We start from the raw sequence: 13,782 nt of genomic DNA, 5'->3' as shown, positions 1-13,782 counted from the left end.
ACCCAACAAGTACCTTTGGAGACACCTGTAGAGCACCTTTATAATCACCCATTTACGTTGTGACGTTTGGTGGCACAGAAAGTGTTCCTCCGGTAAACGGGAGTTGCATAATCTCATAGTCATAGGAACATGTATAAGTCATGAAGAAAGCAATAGCAACAAACTAAACAATCAAGTGCTAAGCTAACGGAATGGGTCAAGTCGATCACATCATTCTCCTAATGATGTGATCCCGTTAATCAAATGACAACTCATGTCTATGGTTAGGAAACATAACCATCTTTGATCAACGAGCTAGTCAAGTAGAGGCATACTAGTGACACTCTGTTTGTCTATGTATTCACACATGTATTATGTTTCCGGTTAATACAATTCTAGCATGAATAATAAACATTTATCATGATATAAGGAAATAAATAATAACTTTATTATTGCCTCTAGGGCATATTTCCTTCACCTAGCACGGTAGAGACGATGACGGCGACGACGACGGCATCGGCGACTACACCCGGTTCTACAGGCTCCTCGGCATGTAGAAGGCGGGCGGCGGGCGGCGGCTAGGCGTAGTCGTTTTTAGTTTGTGTTTTTAATTTGTGTTTTTATGTTTTTGTACAAATATCAATGAAATCGTCTAGTTTGGACAAAATTGTGTCGTGTTTGGCCAATTTTTATGTTTCAAAAAACGGCGTCTGGGGGCGACCTAGATGCGGCGGCTGGGAACCCAGTCGCCCCCACGCCGAAATTATCGCCGGTTCGCCCCCAGGCAGCGCTATCTCCAAGCCCCTGGGGGGCCATCGGCTGGAGATGTTCTTAGTCCTTCTCAATCCACTCCAATACCTTTCGAATTTCCTCCATCCAAACACCCCCTAATTGGGAAATATCCCCCTAACATTTTTGATTGGGAAACACTAACGTTCAGACAGTTGATAACATGTGCGCTTTCGGCTGCCATCGCTATCCCCTTCTCCATGGCTCCTCCCATGGCAGTCCCTGTCAAACGGGCATTATGAGAAGCGCCGCCAGGTGTGAGCAGTGTTGGAAGAGGCATGCTTCTACAAACCGTGGTAGCGCAACGACAACAGCTGCAATGCAAGCGATGTTGCAGTGGCAACGTGGCTCGTGTTGGAAATGTCTAGTTTCCTAACCTCTGAGCACGACGTGGGTCATGTTACAAACCTCCGAGCGTAACATGTCTCATGTTGCCAAGAACTCTTCGTGTAAATATTCAAGTGCAATGTGACTCATGTTGCAAACCTCCAGGCAATGACCCATGTTGCAAACCTCGTCAGCTGGATTGGACGGTTGTCACGTGATGGATCAACGGATCGTGACCCGGCCAGCTTTTTAAAGGATCAACCAGCCGACGTGTAGCATTGTCCTAAATAATTAAGCCTCCAAGGCTTGGCTTGGACTAGTTTTTTCTTTCGTCGAGAGAAAACCTAAGACTCACTAATCTCTAGACTAAAATACACTCTAAAGTATGAACTACATACAGAGCAAAACGAGTGAATATACACTCTAAAGTGTAAGTCTTTTTAGAGATTAGACTCTCTAATTTCATTTTGCAAGTACTCCCTCTGTTCTTAAATATAAGTCTTTTTAGAGATTACAGTACAAACTCCATACTGATGTATATATACATACTTTAGAGTATAGATTAACTTATTTTGCTCCGTATGTAGTCCATAGTAGAATCTTTAAAAAGACTTGTATTTAGGAATGAAGGGAGTAGTCCATAGGGAGAATATCATGTGCTGCCGGAGCACCTAACCTGAGGTGCTCTGATGTGACCTGGGTTGTTGGATCATGAATCGAATGGTGAGCATTGGTCAATGCGAGTTTTGCAAAAACTCCCCCAAACATTCCATTCGTGAAATCATGCTTTGGTCCACATCATGTGATGCTGCACGTTGGACTATCATCCGATGGCCCAGGTCGCATGGGGCACCTCAGCTTAGGTGCTCTCAGAGCACCTGATATTCTCACGTAGTCCATATTGAAATATCAAAAACATGCTATATTTGTGAATGGAGGGAGTAGTGGTTTGACATTCTATCTTACAAGAGTCATGTTCTCGGGCATGGTGTATCCAGCAGGCCTAGATTTTGACAACTTTTGGTGTGGTTCGTGTGGCTTTTAAAAGTCTCTAAGATCATACACATGTACATGTTTGCTCTTCTGTATTTTCATTAACTGAAGGTGTGGAGAAAAACCAGGATGCCGAAGGTGAAACTTGTGAACTATTGTTTGTACCGAGAGTCTATGTTGCTCATGCTTTTTTGTCCATGTAGTGTATTATCTTCATCTAAACAATAGAGATAGTTCATTACTTTGTTTACTAATTGTGGTACAAGTGAGTGAACCCTAACAGACCAAACCCACCATGTAACCACGCGTTATCCACTAATAGAAAGAGGGAGCACTAGATGCGGGCCTTGGAGGCGGTTGTGACAAGCGGAACTAAGTTGCATGTAATACCACAACCAGATAATATAGTTTTTGGCACGGAAATTAAAGAATGCACATGGAGGGAAAATTTCACAAGTTTTGGGCAAGATTACAAATGACTAATTGACATGAGAAAATAGAGGAGTTTGCCTGATATAAGAAAATGTAATCAAATCCCTAAAAAAAATTCCAAACAAGTGGTGCAATGCAATACACCTTATATTTCAGTTTTTTCGTAAAAATTTATACACCTTATATCAAGGAATGGAGGGAGTACTATATAAGGCTTGGGAGACGGTTAGAGAGACGAAACCGCGTGCATGAAATATTGGAGGTGGTTGTAAATTAGGAACCACCTCTAGTTTATGTTCATCGCATGCGGCTTCTCTTTAGAAATTGGATGGTCTCCACGATCCAAGATGACTCCTTGTCGATATGGACCCCAACATTGATATCAAAGTCACCACCCTCTGTGGCAACGACCGGTTGCAACCACCCCATGTGAGTCCTCTCATACGGTGTCGATGCTTGACCAACTGTTGTAGTTGCCCATGTTGAAGGGGATGATGGAGAGGGTGGTGGCGTCACAGAGCAACACAAACTCCCCATCTTAGTGCCTGTTCGGAGCCCCTCCGCTCCACAACTCTGCCAGAGAGCAGAGCGGGCTGCAGTTCACATTTGCAGAGCGGTGGAGTAGGTGCTCCGCCGGATTCGTGGAGCTGGTGGATTACCAAACAGGTCCTTAGTCGCCGTGTTTCTCCCTCACCGCCATCACTGACGAGCCAGTAGCTAGAGCATAAGCATGGACCTTCTTTAATGCGGTGTAGCTTCCCAGACAACATCCTGACATACTTCAGGTGCGATGACGAAGGCGTCATCATCGGCTACGCGGAGGATGACACGTTCTTGGCACCTGGGCGCATGCGTCGCGCCTAGTTTTCCAGTTCGAGCTATGCCTTTGATTTGAAGAATTCAGTTATTTATTTCTTTTAAATGGTTAATGTGTCGTGTGTAAAATGAATTGATTCTTGCACTTTAAAAAAGGGAATTGGTTGTTGCATAATGCAACATGTCAAAGCTGACTAGGGGTTCCTCGCCTCATGTCGCTGCTGCCACCTATCTACTCGTCTTCTCTGGCCTTAGGGCTATGGAGGCGCGGTGGATCTCAGTCTCTGTCGGCGGGAGGGATCCTGCTTGTTTTAGGTGTTTTTCAGAGTTTGTTTATGGTTTGTGTCTTGTTCAGAAAGGTGAGGTAGCGGCGGCTCCCTGAAGGTGAAATAAGGTTCTCTTCGCCTGTTCCCCATCTTGGTGATCCGTCCAATGTCGTTGGAGAGCGCATGGAGGTGTGTCTCTGACGGATCTCGCTGGATTTGATCGTTTTCTGTTTTCGATGGATCTGCTTGATCCGGTCTTTATTTATCTGTGTTCATGTGTCTACAAATTTGATCCCTCCAATCTTCACTTCTCTTCATCGAGGATGGTTGTTGTGCTGGTCCTTTGGGGCCTGCAGGAAGACTTCCTAGATATCTACTACTACAAGATTTGGCCGACTGCAATGAGGGAGGGACGATGTCGGCTCATTTTGCTTCTAGTCGTTGTTAGGCAGTCTACGGACATGTATATAATTTTTCATCAATTTTGATGTTCTTTTGTACTGTCATGATGTTTGTGTAGATGTGCATGCTCTAGCCAATGCAATCAAAAGACCGATCTGATGGAAAAGACTAGGCAACACATTATACGTAACAGTTTAATTAATAAATCATAGTTTTTTCAAAAGAAAAAATACAGCATGTCGAATTTGTGCGGTTGACAAGGTCGCAGGAGAAAAAACCAAACCCAAAAAAAAAGCCGCCCCCTGCAAGGACGACGGGCTTCCATGGGTTAGTTTGGACAATCCATCAAGTGAGGCCGGTGTTTTGAATCATAGAGATAGTAATTACCTTGTCGAGGTTTATACCAAGAGGATTATAGCTCATAGGCTGTTGCTTTATACCGTGCTTGCCGCACGGTGGAACTCGCTCCCGGCCGCCACCTTTTATGCTGTTGGGTGCTACCCAAAGTTGGCGATGTGGTACTAAACATGTACCGTATTACGTAATCGATCACAGCCTTGCAGTAACACGGCGAAACGGAGTAAAGAGGCACAATCACGTAGTATGTTCCAGATAGAGCGGCATCGCCGTCGCATGCAGCTGCCAAACGGCGAACATGCGCTCGTCGTACCTCGCTCGATTCGAGCTGCCGCGAGTTGCCACGACGGTGTTGGGGAAGTGGGCCGGGCTGCTTGTGGACGAGGAGTCGGCGGCGTTAGGCCGTACAGGATAACAAATTAGGCCTTAGAGGCCTAGCCTGGGCTAGAGCCCGCAGAGGCTTATGTTTTCTCTCAACCAAAGAAAAAAGAACCAAGACCTATTTATTCCCCCTGGGCTTGTCTCCAAAAAAAATAAAAAGAATCCCCCATGGTCAAGACTCAGGAAAAGCACACTGGTGAAAGAAGAAAAGAAAAAGAAAAAAAGGATGCCTTTCCAAAACACGTACGACAAAGAACAAGACGATGGGGATCAACTACACGTTTGCGGCAAACGTACAAGCACGCCAAATAATTAAGTAACGGTCTAAGAGCCATCGTCGCGTAGTCGGGCCAGTGGTCACGCCGCCATTTTCGTACTCCAAGTGGCCAAGTGTGAAACTTCCAAGTGGCACTATGCACAAAAAACAAGTTGCTTTTGTTTTTCTATATAAGCTCCCCTGGTAACGAGAGAGCCGGCTGTCGCACGCCGTGAAGACCGCGCCAAATAAATGCTTGACGAAATGACGAGCCAAATCCGTGGTCTAGCTACATCAACGCGGCACATCAACGTGTTGAAACACATGCTGACATGCCAAATACAACATGTGGCTCATCACAAAATAAATAATAATGATAATAATAATAATAATAATAATAAAATGGTGTCAGTCTCTTGTGTTATGTTCTTCAATCCACACTGTATCCGATAATTATAACATGGACAAAAGCAGAAAACAGAGTACCGCTTTTTTTTCTTGAGGGGTGAAAACACAGTACCACTGATACATGCTAAACATGACAACAAAGGGGATTCATTGCCAACTCTGCAGCGAGCCTTCATTCATTTGGTATATTTTTCCTCAATCAGAGTGGAAAATCATTAACCACATGCACGGTGATCAATGATAGAGTGCAACATCTACGATACGCTGCAGCTAACATCAGCACATCATTGTCATCCAAAAGCTAAACTAAACTTGTACCCCAAAAGCAATGTGATTCTTACATAACACCAATCATATATATATTCAACATATATTCAACTGAAGTACTAAAACTATAACTGATACTGTACATGGTTCGGTTCCAAAGGACCATTTCCACACAGCACAAGCGTTCCCACAACCACAAGCTGACAAGCATCAGAGACTATTGTCATGAAGATTAGTACGGAGCAGAATATGTTTAGTCACAACCTTGCTTGTTATGCTAGAACTAGTCTTCACACAGCGTGTTGAATTGGTAGTAGTCCTGTAGATGTCCCTCACAACTAAGGGCTTGTTGTAAACTCTGTTTCCTGATACATATATATGTATCAGCCCTTTGTTCCGCAAAAAAAAAAAGCATCAGAGACAAGTGATGAACGAGCTTGCCACTGCCAGAGCTCACACGCTACGATGTTTACTTCGAACCGCCTCCAAATTCAGATGAAAACCAGTCCATATGGTCCACAATAGTGCGAAAGTGGAGCCAGGACAATGGTAACTAACAGCAAATGTATCCATCAGACGAAGTTAATGCCTGGGTCAAGAGGATGAAACAAAGAACAGATTACCCAGCAGGTCAATCATCCACCCCGTGCCCATTAAGCAACAAAATTGCACTTCTTTCCCTCCACTTGTGTTTGTCCGCACACTGACGGAGACGCCGATGATCGCTCTCAAGCGCAAGCACCTTCTAGAAATAATTACCTGCGTACTATCTGTTCCCAAAAGGCAAATGATGCGCCGAGAAGTAATAGTTTAGTTCAGTGCTAGTGGGAAACAGGTGAGATTTATTTAGTGAAGCCAGTTAGAGAGGTGATGTCAGGGCAACTAAACTAAGGCACGCTGTAAAATTTCATCGAGGATTGAGTCAAGGAGGACTAGAAAATCTACAATGAAGTCCTTTTGGTACGGAAGGTGTTCAGGAAGATTGGGCAATTGACTTGTCAGTAGATTACAGCATGCAACCGATGGTGAAACACTGAAACATCAGTGTGAACTAGGAAGCGGCCTGGTGGGCTGGGGGCAGTTGTGTAAAATCCAATCCTGTTGACTACCACTACAAGGGACAGAACAAATGGGAGCAAGATCTGCTTCTTTCTTTCCCATCAAGCTCTTTCATGGTTAGACCACCATTGATGCTTTATCTAGTCAGGGGACAACATAACCTCCGGTTCCAGTGCTAGTTTCACCAGAAAACCATGCAGACACTCCATTTTCCTAACAAGACATACAGCAAGATATTGCACATACCTTCCCTTGGCCTAGCTCTTGTGCTGCTGATATGCTTGGCCTCTCCTACCAGTTCCTGCACGGAGCAGGAGAAGGACTCCCTTCTCCAGTTTCTCGGCGGGCTCTCACAACACGGTGGCCTCGATGCGTCCTGGCAGCATGGCACGGCTTGCTGCCAGTGGGAAGGGATCACCTGCAGCACAGATGGGATTGTTACGGATATCTTGCTGGCTTCTAGGAGTCTTCAGGGGCACATCACACCTTCTCTTGGGAACCTCACTGGATTGCTGCGCCTCAACCTGTCAAACAATCTGCTATCTGGTGGTCTACCACAGGAACTGGTATCCTCCAGAAGCATCCTCATCGTAGACGTCAGCTTTAACCGTCTCAGAGGAGACCTACACGAGTTGTCATCTACCCATGCCCGGCCACTGAAGGTACTGAACATCTCAAGCAATTTGTTTACAGGACAGTTTCCGTCCTCAACATGGCAGGTGATGAAGAATCTGGTTGCACTCAATGCCAGCAACAACAGCTTTACTGGGCAGCTACCAACTCATTTTTGTGCCAGCTCGCCATCCTTGGCAGTGCTTGAACTCTGCTACAATCAATTCAGAGGGAGCATTCCCCCTGAATTTGGTAGCTGCTCCATGCTCAGAGTGCTCAAGGTTGGCCACAACCGCCTCAGTGGGACTCTCCCAGATGAACTTTTCAATGCTACCTTGTTAGAATATGTCTCCTTCCCCGGGAACGGTTTACAAGGAACACTTGAAGGCTCACATATTGGGAAACTCAGTAATCTGAGTACTCTTGATCTTGGAGAGAACAGCATCACTGGCAAGATTCCAGAATTTATAGGTCATCTAAAGAGATTAGAGGAACTCCGTTTAAACAACAACCTCATGTATGGGGAGCTGCCATCGACTCTGAACAACTGCACAAATCTCATAACCATTGACTTCAAGAACAACAATTTCAGTGGAGAACTCGCCAAGGTTAATTTCTCCAACCTACCCTATCTAAAAACTTTAGATCTTAGGAACAACAGCTTCAGAGGCAAAATTCCGGAAAGCATCTACTCCTGCAGCAATCTAACTGCACTTGGGCTATCTTTCAATAATTTCCATGGCCAGCTGTCAGAAAAAATAGGCAACCTGAAGTACCTCTCATTCCTATCACTTGTTAAAAGCAATCTTACAAATATCACAAGTGCACTTCATCTACTTAGGAGCTCCAAGAATCTCACCACCCTTCTTATTGGGCTCAACTTCATGAAAGAGACCATGCCAGATGATGACAGAATTGCCGGTTTTGAGAATCTTCAAGTTCTAGCAATAGCAGGTTGCTCATTGTTGGGAAAAATACCCCATTGGCTATCAAAGCTAGAAAAGTTGGAGATATTATTTTTACAAGACAATCAGCTAACAGGGCAGATACCTGACTGGGTCAGTAGCCTAAAATTCCTCTTCTATCTAGACATATCAAATAACAGCATGATGGGGGAAATCCCAACAACCTTAATGCAGATACCAATGCTAAGATCAGATAATACTGCAACCCATTCGGACCTCAGATTCTTTGAGTTACCAATTTATCTAGCTCCGTCACTTCAATACCGCGTACCAATGGCTTTCCCTAAAGTACTGGATCTAAGTAGCAATAAATTTACTGGTGAGATACCCTTGGAGATTGGTCAGTTGAGAGCCCTCTGTTCACTCAATTTCAGCTTCAATGACTTGACAGGACAAATCCCACAATCATTATCCAACCTCACAAGCCTGCAGGTATTAGACTTGTCGACCAACAACCTCACAGGTGGAATCCCAACTGCATTGAACAGCCTGCATTTCCTGTCAGCATTCAACATTTCTAACAATGACCTAGAAGGGCCTATTCCATCTGGAGGTCAGTTTAATACGTTTCAGAACTCTAGTTTTGGTGGGAATCCAAAGTTGTGTGGCTCTATGCTAATTCACAAATGTGGTTCAGCTTCACCACCTCTGATCCACTCAAAACTACGACATAGGAAGGCCCTTTTTGCAATCACATTTGGAGTGTTCTTTGGAAGCATTGCTGTTCTCTTGTTGCTGGGGCGTCTCCTTGTCTCGATCAGAGTCAATGGTTTTACCACCAAAAATACAAGGGAGAAGAACAATGGAGATGCCGAATCAACTTCATTCAACTCCAGTTCAGAGCAAACATTGGTAGTGATGTCACGAGGCAAGGGAGAAGAAAGCAAGCTCAAATTCACTGACATTTTGAAAGCTACAAACAATTTTGACAAGGAGAACATCATTGGTTGTGGAGGTTATGGATTAGTATACAAGGCAGAGCTACCTGATGGCTCCAAGCTGGCAATCAAAAAGCTCAACAGTGAAATGTGTCTTATGGAAAGAGAGTTCAGTGCAGAGGTTGATGCTCTTTCCAATGCACAACATGAAAATATTGTGCCGCTGTGGGGTTACTGCATCCAGGGAAACTCAAAGCTCCTCATATATTCCTACATGGAAAACGGCAGCCTGGATGATTGGCTTCATAACAGGGATGACGAAGCTAGCTCATGGCTTGACTGGCCAACTCGGCTGAAGATCGCGCAAGGAGCAAGCCTTGGCCTTTCCCATATCCATGATGTCTGCAAGCCTCAGATTGTCCACCGTGACATCAAATGCAGTAATATCTTACTGGACAAAGAATTTAAAGCTTATGTTGCAGATTTTGGGCTAGCCAGATTGATCCTTCCCAACCAAACTCATGTTACGACTGAGCTGGTCGGTACTATGGGTTACATTCCCCCTGAGTATGGGCAAGCATGGGTTGCTACGTTGAGAGGTGATATGTACAGTTTTGGAGTAGTCATGCTTGAGCTGCTCACTGGAATACGACCTGTCTCAATCCTATCAACGTCAAAAGAACTTGTCCCATGGGTGCTGGAGATGAGGTCTGAGGGGAAGCAGGTTGAGGTCCTGGATCCAACACTTCGAGGCACAGGATGTGAAGATCAAATGTTAAAGGTGCTTGAAGCTGCTTCCAAATGTGTCGACCACAATCAATTCATGAGGCCAACCATCATGGAAGTTGTCTCCTGCCTGGCCAGTATAGATGCTGACCCGCAGATGCGAAAATCAGCCAAGATACAATAATGGATAATCTTGTATTTTCGTGCATGATATACATGTAACTTTCCTAGTTTCGTAGAACTACGAGTTTGTTTGTACTTTGTATAGAGCCTAACAGGTTGCCATTTTGAGCTTTCGTGGTTCTTTAAGGAAAGATAATTTATAAAATTCATCTTCCTTTAGATTTCTTTTGCAAGCCTTTAAATGGTCTCTATATATATGCTTTAAGTTTCACAAACATGAAACAAAGTATAAACATGTGAAATGATGATCTTGCGTTATCGGTGAAAGATTGAAAATGGAGTGCATTCAAGGGCAGATAGTATGTGCAGTCATCTTTTTTGCTTTGGATCAGCTATTTTAGAAACCAGAGTTGGAGGTGAATTGCCGAATTACTAGCTACAGAAAATGTTTGGTTGGTCCAAGCGTGGAACAAATGGAATGAGAAACCATCTTTGAAATACAAATCACGCAGCACGCAGCCACTAGCAGTCTAGAACACGAAAGGAATGGAGATCAGAAGCATTTACGTACCATGTCCAAGGATTCACGCTGCCAAGAAATCCACGGGCCTTGCAACGTAGCTCGCCCCTCCGGCATATACACATACGCACCAGAACGCTTCCTAAGCCTGTTAAACGAGCCGACCTGGGTTCTCGACGGCAACCGTTGCGGTCCAAGAAAAGACACCCGGGTCGGCATTTCGCCGAACGGCCTGAGCGCGCTGCTGCCGAGGCGGCCCGCGCCGGGCAAAAGAGGCCGGCATTGCGTCAGAGAAATAGATGCCAGCGTGCGCGTGGAACGGAGCGAACGTGGAAGCGAGGACGCGGTGCGAGCACGGCAGCGTGCGAGGAGGAGGAAGCACTTCCGGTGAGAATGCGAGAGTTGCGACTCGCCGGGGGCCGGGAGATGGCGACAGAGCGGGGAAAGCGGTACGCATAGAGCGATCGCCTACAGCACTCCGCACGTCCGCCGAGTGGGATGTGGGATGGGCCGACTCACTCGTTACTAGGTTCGATCGGGTCCAGTAGGCTATGTACGATTTGTTTTTGTTTTTTTTGCCTTTTATTTCTTTTTCCTTAAAAAATTAATTTTAATTCGTTATTAGTTATCTTTATATTTAAGGAAACGCTATGGTTCAGCCGGCGGATTAACAAGCTTGTGTCTGCCGCCTTGATTGCACGCAACGCGTCCCACATGACGTGGTGAACCGGCCCCATGATCTCTCCTTTCTGCAACAACGCCTCTGTTGCAAGAAAAACCTGCAACAAGACCTCTGTTACAAAAATAATTTAATTGCAACAAGGCATCTTTTGCAAAAAATAAAACCGTAACAAGACCTCTATTGCAAAAAAAAATTGTAACACAGCCATTGTTGCAAAAAAGAAAAACCTGTAACAAGAGCTCTGTCGCAAAAAAAAAACCTGTAACAAGAGCTCTGTTGCAAAAAAAAATTACAACCTGACCTATGTTTTGGAAAAATTCTGCAACATGTCTCTTGTTGCAAAAAATTGCTGCAACACGGCCTTTATTACAATGGTAGAGGGTGATGCTCACCGCTCAATCCACTATATTTGATGTCTGGCCAGGCGGCCAATTTTTAAAAAGGATTCGTCAGCCGACGCGTAGCAGTGCCCTTATCTTTACCTAATCTATCTAATAATAAAAGGGCTAATGCTTCTGCCCGTACGTCGTAATAAATACCCTCAAAGTTGCTATAAATTACCCACAATGCCACCCATAAGTTAAAAAAGATTCATTTTTTGTTTTCAAAGTTGACATCGCACTTCATTGTTTTATAGACATAATAACGATATAAATATTATTAGAATCACAAGGAGCATAGTGGCTAATGACTAGCTTTTCTAGCCAGGGGACCAGGGTTTGATCCCCGGCCTCCTCACTATTTCCATCCTTTTTCTAACGCAAAGTCCTCCTCCACTTATGTGTTCATGGGCTGGCCCATGTTTTCATCCGTTTCTTTGTGTGTCATTCTTTTTACCGGGACCTCCTATGCGCCGCTCTTTGCGTCCGATTCGCACGCGCCGCACAGGTATAGCCCCCCCCCCCCCCCCCCCCCCGAATGGGCCGGCCCATCGTCGCGACGAAACAGCAAAATGATCACCTAAAATTATAACGCGGAGCGGGGATCGATCCCTGCATCTGGAGCTAGTATACTCTTGTCACTAACCAGGCGAGCTAACTACCTCCTTCGGTCATATGTAACGCGGGTACTTTAAAAGATCATTTACTACATATCTAACACCCCCACCTAGAAACCTTAAACATTGGATATGTTCAAAAAATTCAAAAATTCAAAAATTGTTCGCGTTTGCTGAATGCTAGAAGAACAACTAAAAAACTTGAACAAAGTTTTGATAAAATGAACACTTTTTAAAATCCCGAACATTTTTTGAATTTAGAGAACAAAATTTTGTACGCGAACGTTATGTTTGAGAGAAAAAGTTAAGTTCGTATGAAATATGTGAACATTCTTTAAAAATCCCGAACAAAATTTGAAATATGTGAACAAATTTTTGAAATGGGAACATTTTACGAAAGTCACGAACAAAAATTTCAAACACGAACATTTTCTGAAAAAATGCAAACAAAATTTGAAAAGGAACATTTACTGAAACTCACGAACAAAAATTGAAAAAATGAACATTTTTCTTAATTTGCGAAGAAATTTTGCAAAGTTGTGAAAAAAACATAAAAAAGAAAAATAAACTAAGAAAAGAAAAGAGAAACAAAATTTGAAGATGAGAACATTTTTTTAACTTTGAATAATTTTTTGAAAGCATGAACATTTTTTCAAGTCAGGAACAAAAATTGAAAATGAGAACATTTTGTGAAGTTTTGAACAATTTTTTTGAAAGGATGAACAAAATTTGAAAATGAGAACATTTTGTGAAGTTTTGAACAATTTTTTGAAAGTGTGAACAAAATTTGAAAAATGAGAACATTTTGTGAAGTTTTGAACAATTGTGAGCAACACAAAAAAATTGAAAAAATAATAATATAACTTTGAAAAGAGAAAAACGAAAAAATGAAAAAGAAACAGAAAACAGGAAAAAAAGAAACATCAAAAACGAAAAAAAGATAAAAAAGAAAAAAGAACATTAAAATGAAAAGAAAAAGAAACAGTAAAAGAAAAGAAACAAAAAGGGGTAAAGGGGGAAATAGAAAAACCGGTTGAGGAACCTTCTAGAAGGTTCCCAAAACCAGAAAAAATGGCTGGGAACTACCTAGAAGATTCCCAAAACCGGATTCGCTTTAACTTTTGAATGGGCCGGTCCATCCTAACGCGCTCGTCAATCTGCCTGTGCGTCCGGTCAACTACTTGCCACAAAGAGCGGCGAATAGGAAATTCCCTTTTTACCTGTTGTGGTTCATTTTCTTCGTATTTTGTTTTTTTAAGACAAATCTTCGTATTTTGTTGGCTGCATGTGTTTTGCATGCTCAGCTGGGCCTCTACATTATGGGCCACCAAGTGAGCTTTCTTGGAAGCCCTGATAAATATAAGTATAAGCCCCCCAAAAGATAGGAGCCAGTGAGGATCGAACTTACAACCCCAGGTAACATCTAAAGCATCTCCAACAGTTTGTATATTAGCTTGTTGGTAAAATATACCATGTCATTAACCAACATCTTAACATACAACATCTCTAATGGGTTGTATCTAGTATGCCCAATAGGATGTGAGATA

General features: G+C 43.5%; 1 protein-coding gene and 1 long non-coding RNA gene across 3 annotated transcripts; one reads left to right on the top strand and one right to left on the bottom strand.

Annotated features, from left to right (window-relative positions):
* Nucleotides 1-5,552: 5,552 nt before the first annotated feature.
* Nucleotides 5,553-11,063, bottom strand: LOC147964280 (uncharacterized). 2 transcript variants are annotated; one of them, XR_015607498.1, is made up of 2 exons: nt 10,608-11,063; nt 5,553-6,262 (listed from the first exon to the last, which is right to left on the bottom strand). It is a non-coding gene; the product is annotated as an uncharacterized LOC147964280 (long non-coding RNA). The 2 variants fall into 2 exon arrangements; XR_015607499.1 differs by having other exon boundaries at nt 5,553-6,038.
* Nucleotides 6,927-10,622, top strand: LOC125515726 (tyrosine-sulfated glycopeptide receptor 1-like). Its single transcript, XM_048681234.2, has one exon. It carries the CDS (start codon nt 6,927-6,929, stop codon nt 10,095-10,097), a length of 3,171 nt encoding a protein of 1,056 aa, XP_048537191.1. The 3' UTR covers nt 10,098-10,622.
* Nucleotides 11,064-13,782: the final 2,719 nt, after the last annotated feature.

The sequence above is a fragment of the Triticum urartu genome, chromosome 6A (genome assembly GCF_056163025.1).
Source record: "Triticum urartu cultivar PI428250 chromosome 6A, HENAU_Tu73, whole genome shotgun sequence".
NCBI lineage: Eukaryota > Viridiplantae > Streptophyta > Magnoliopsida > Poales > Poaceae > Triticum > Triticum urartu.
Note: the sequence above shows the minus strand (reverse complement) of the source record. Positions and strands in the feature narration are given on the sequence as shown.

Excerpts from the sequence above, each read along its gene's own strand:
- LOC125515726 (XM_048681234.2), top strand. The coding sequence starts at position 6,927 with ATGCAGACACTCCATTTTCCTAACAAGACATACAGCAAGATATTGCAC.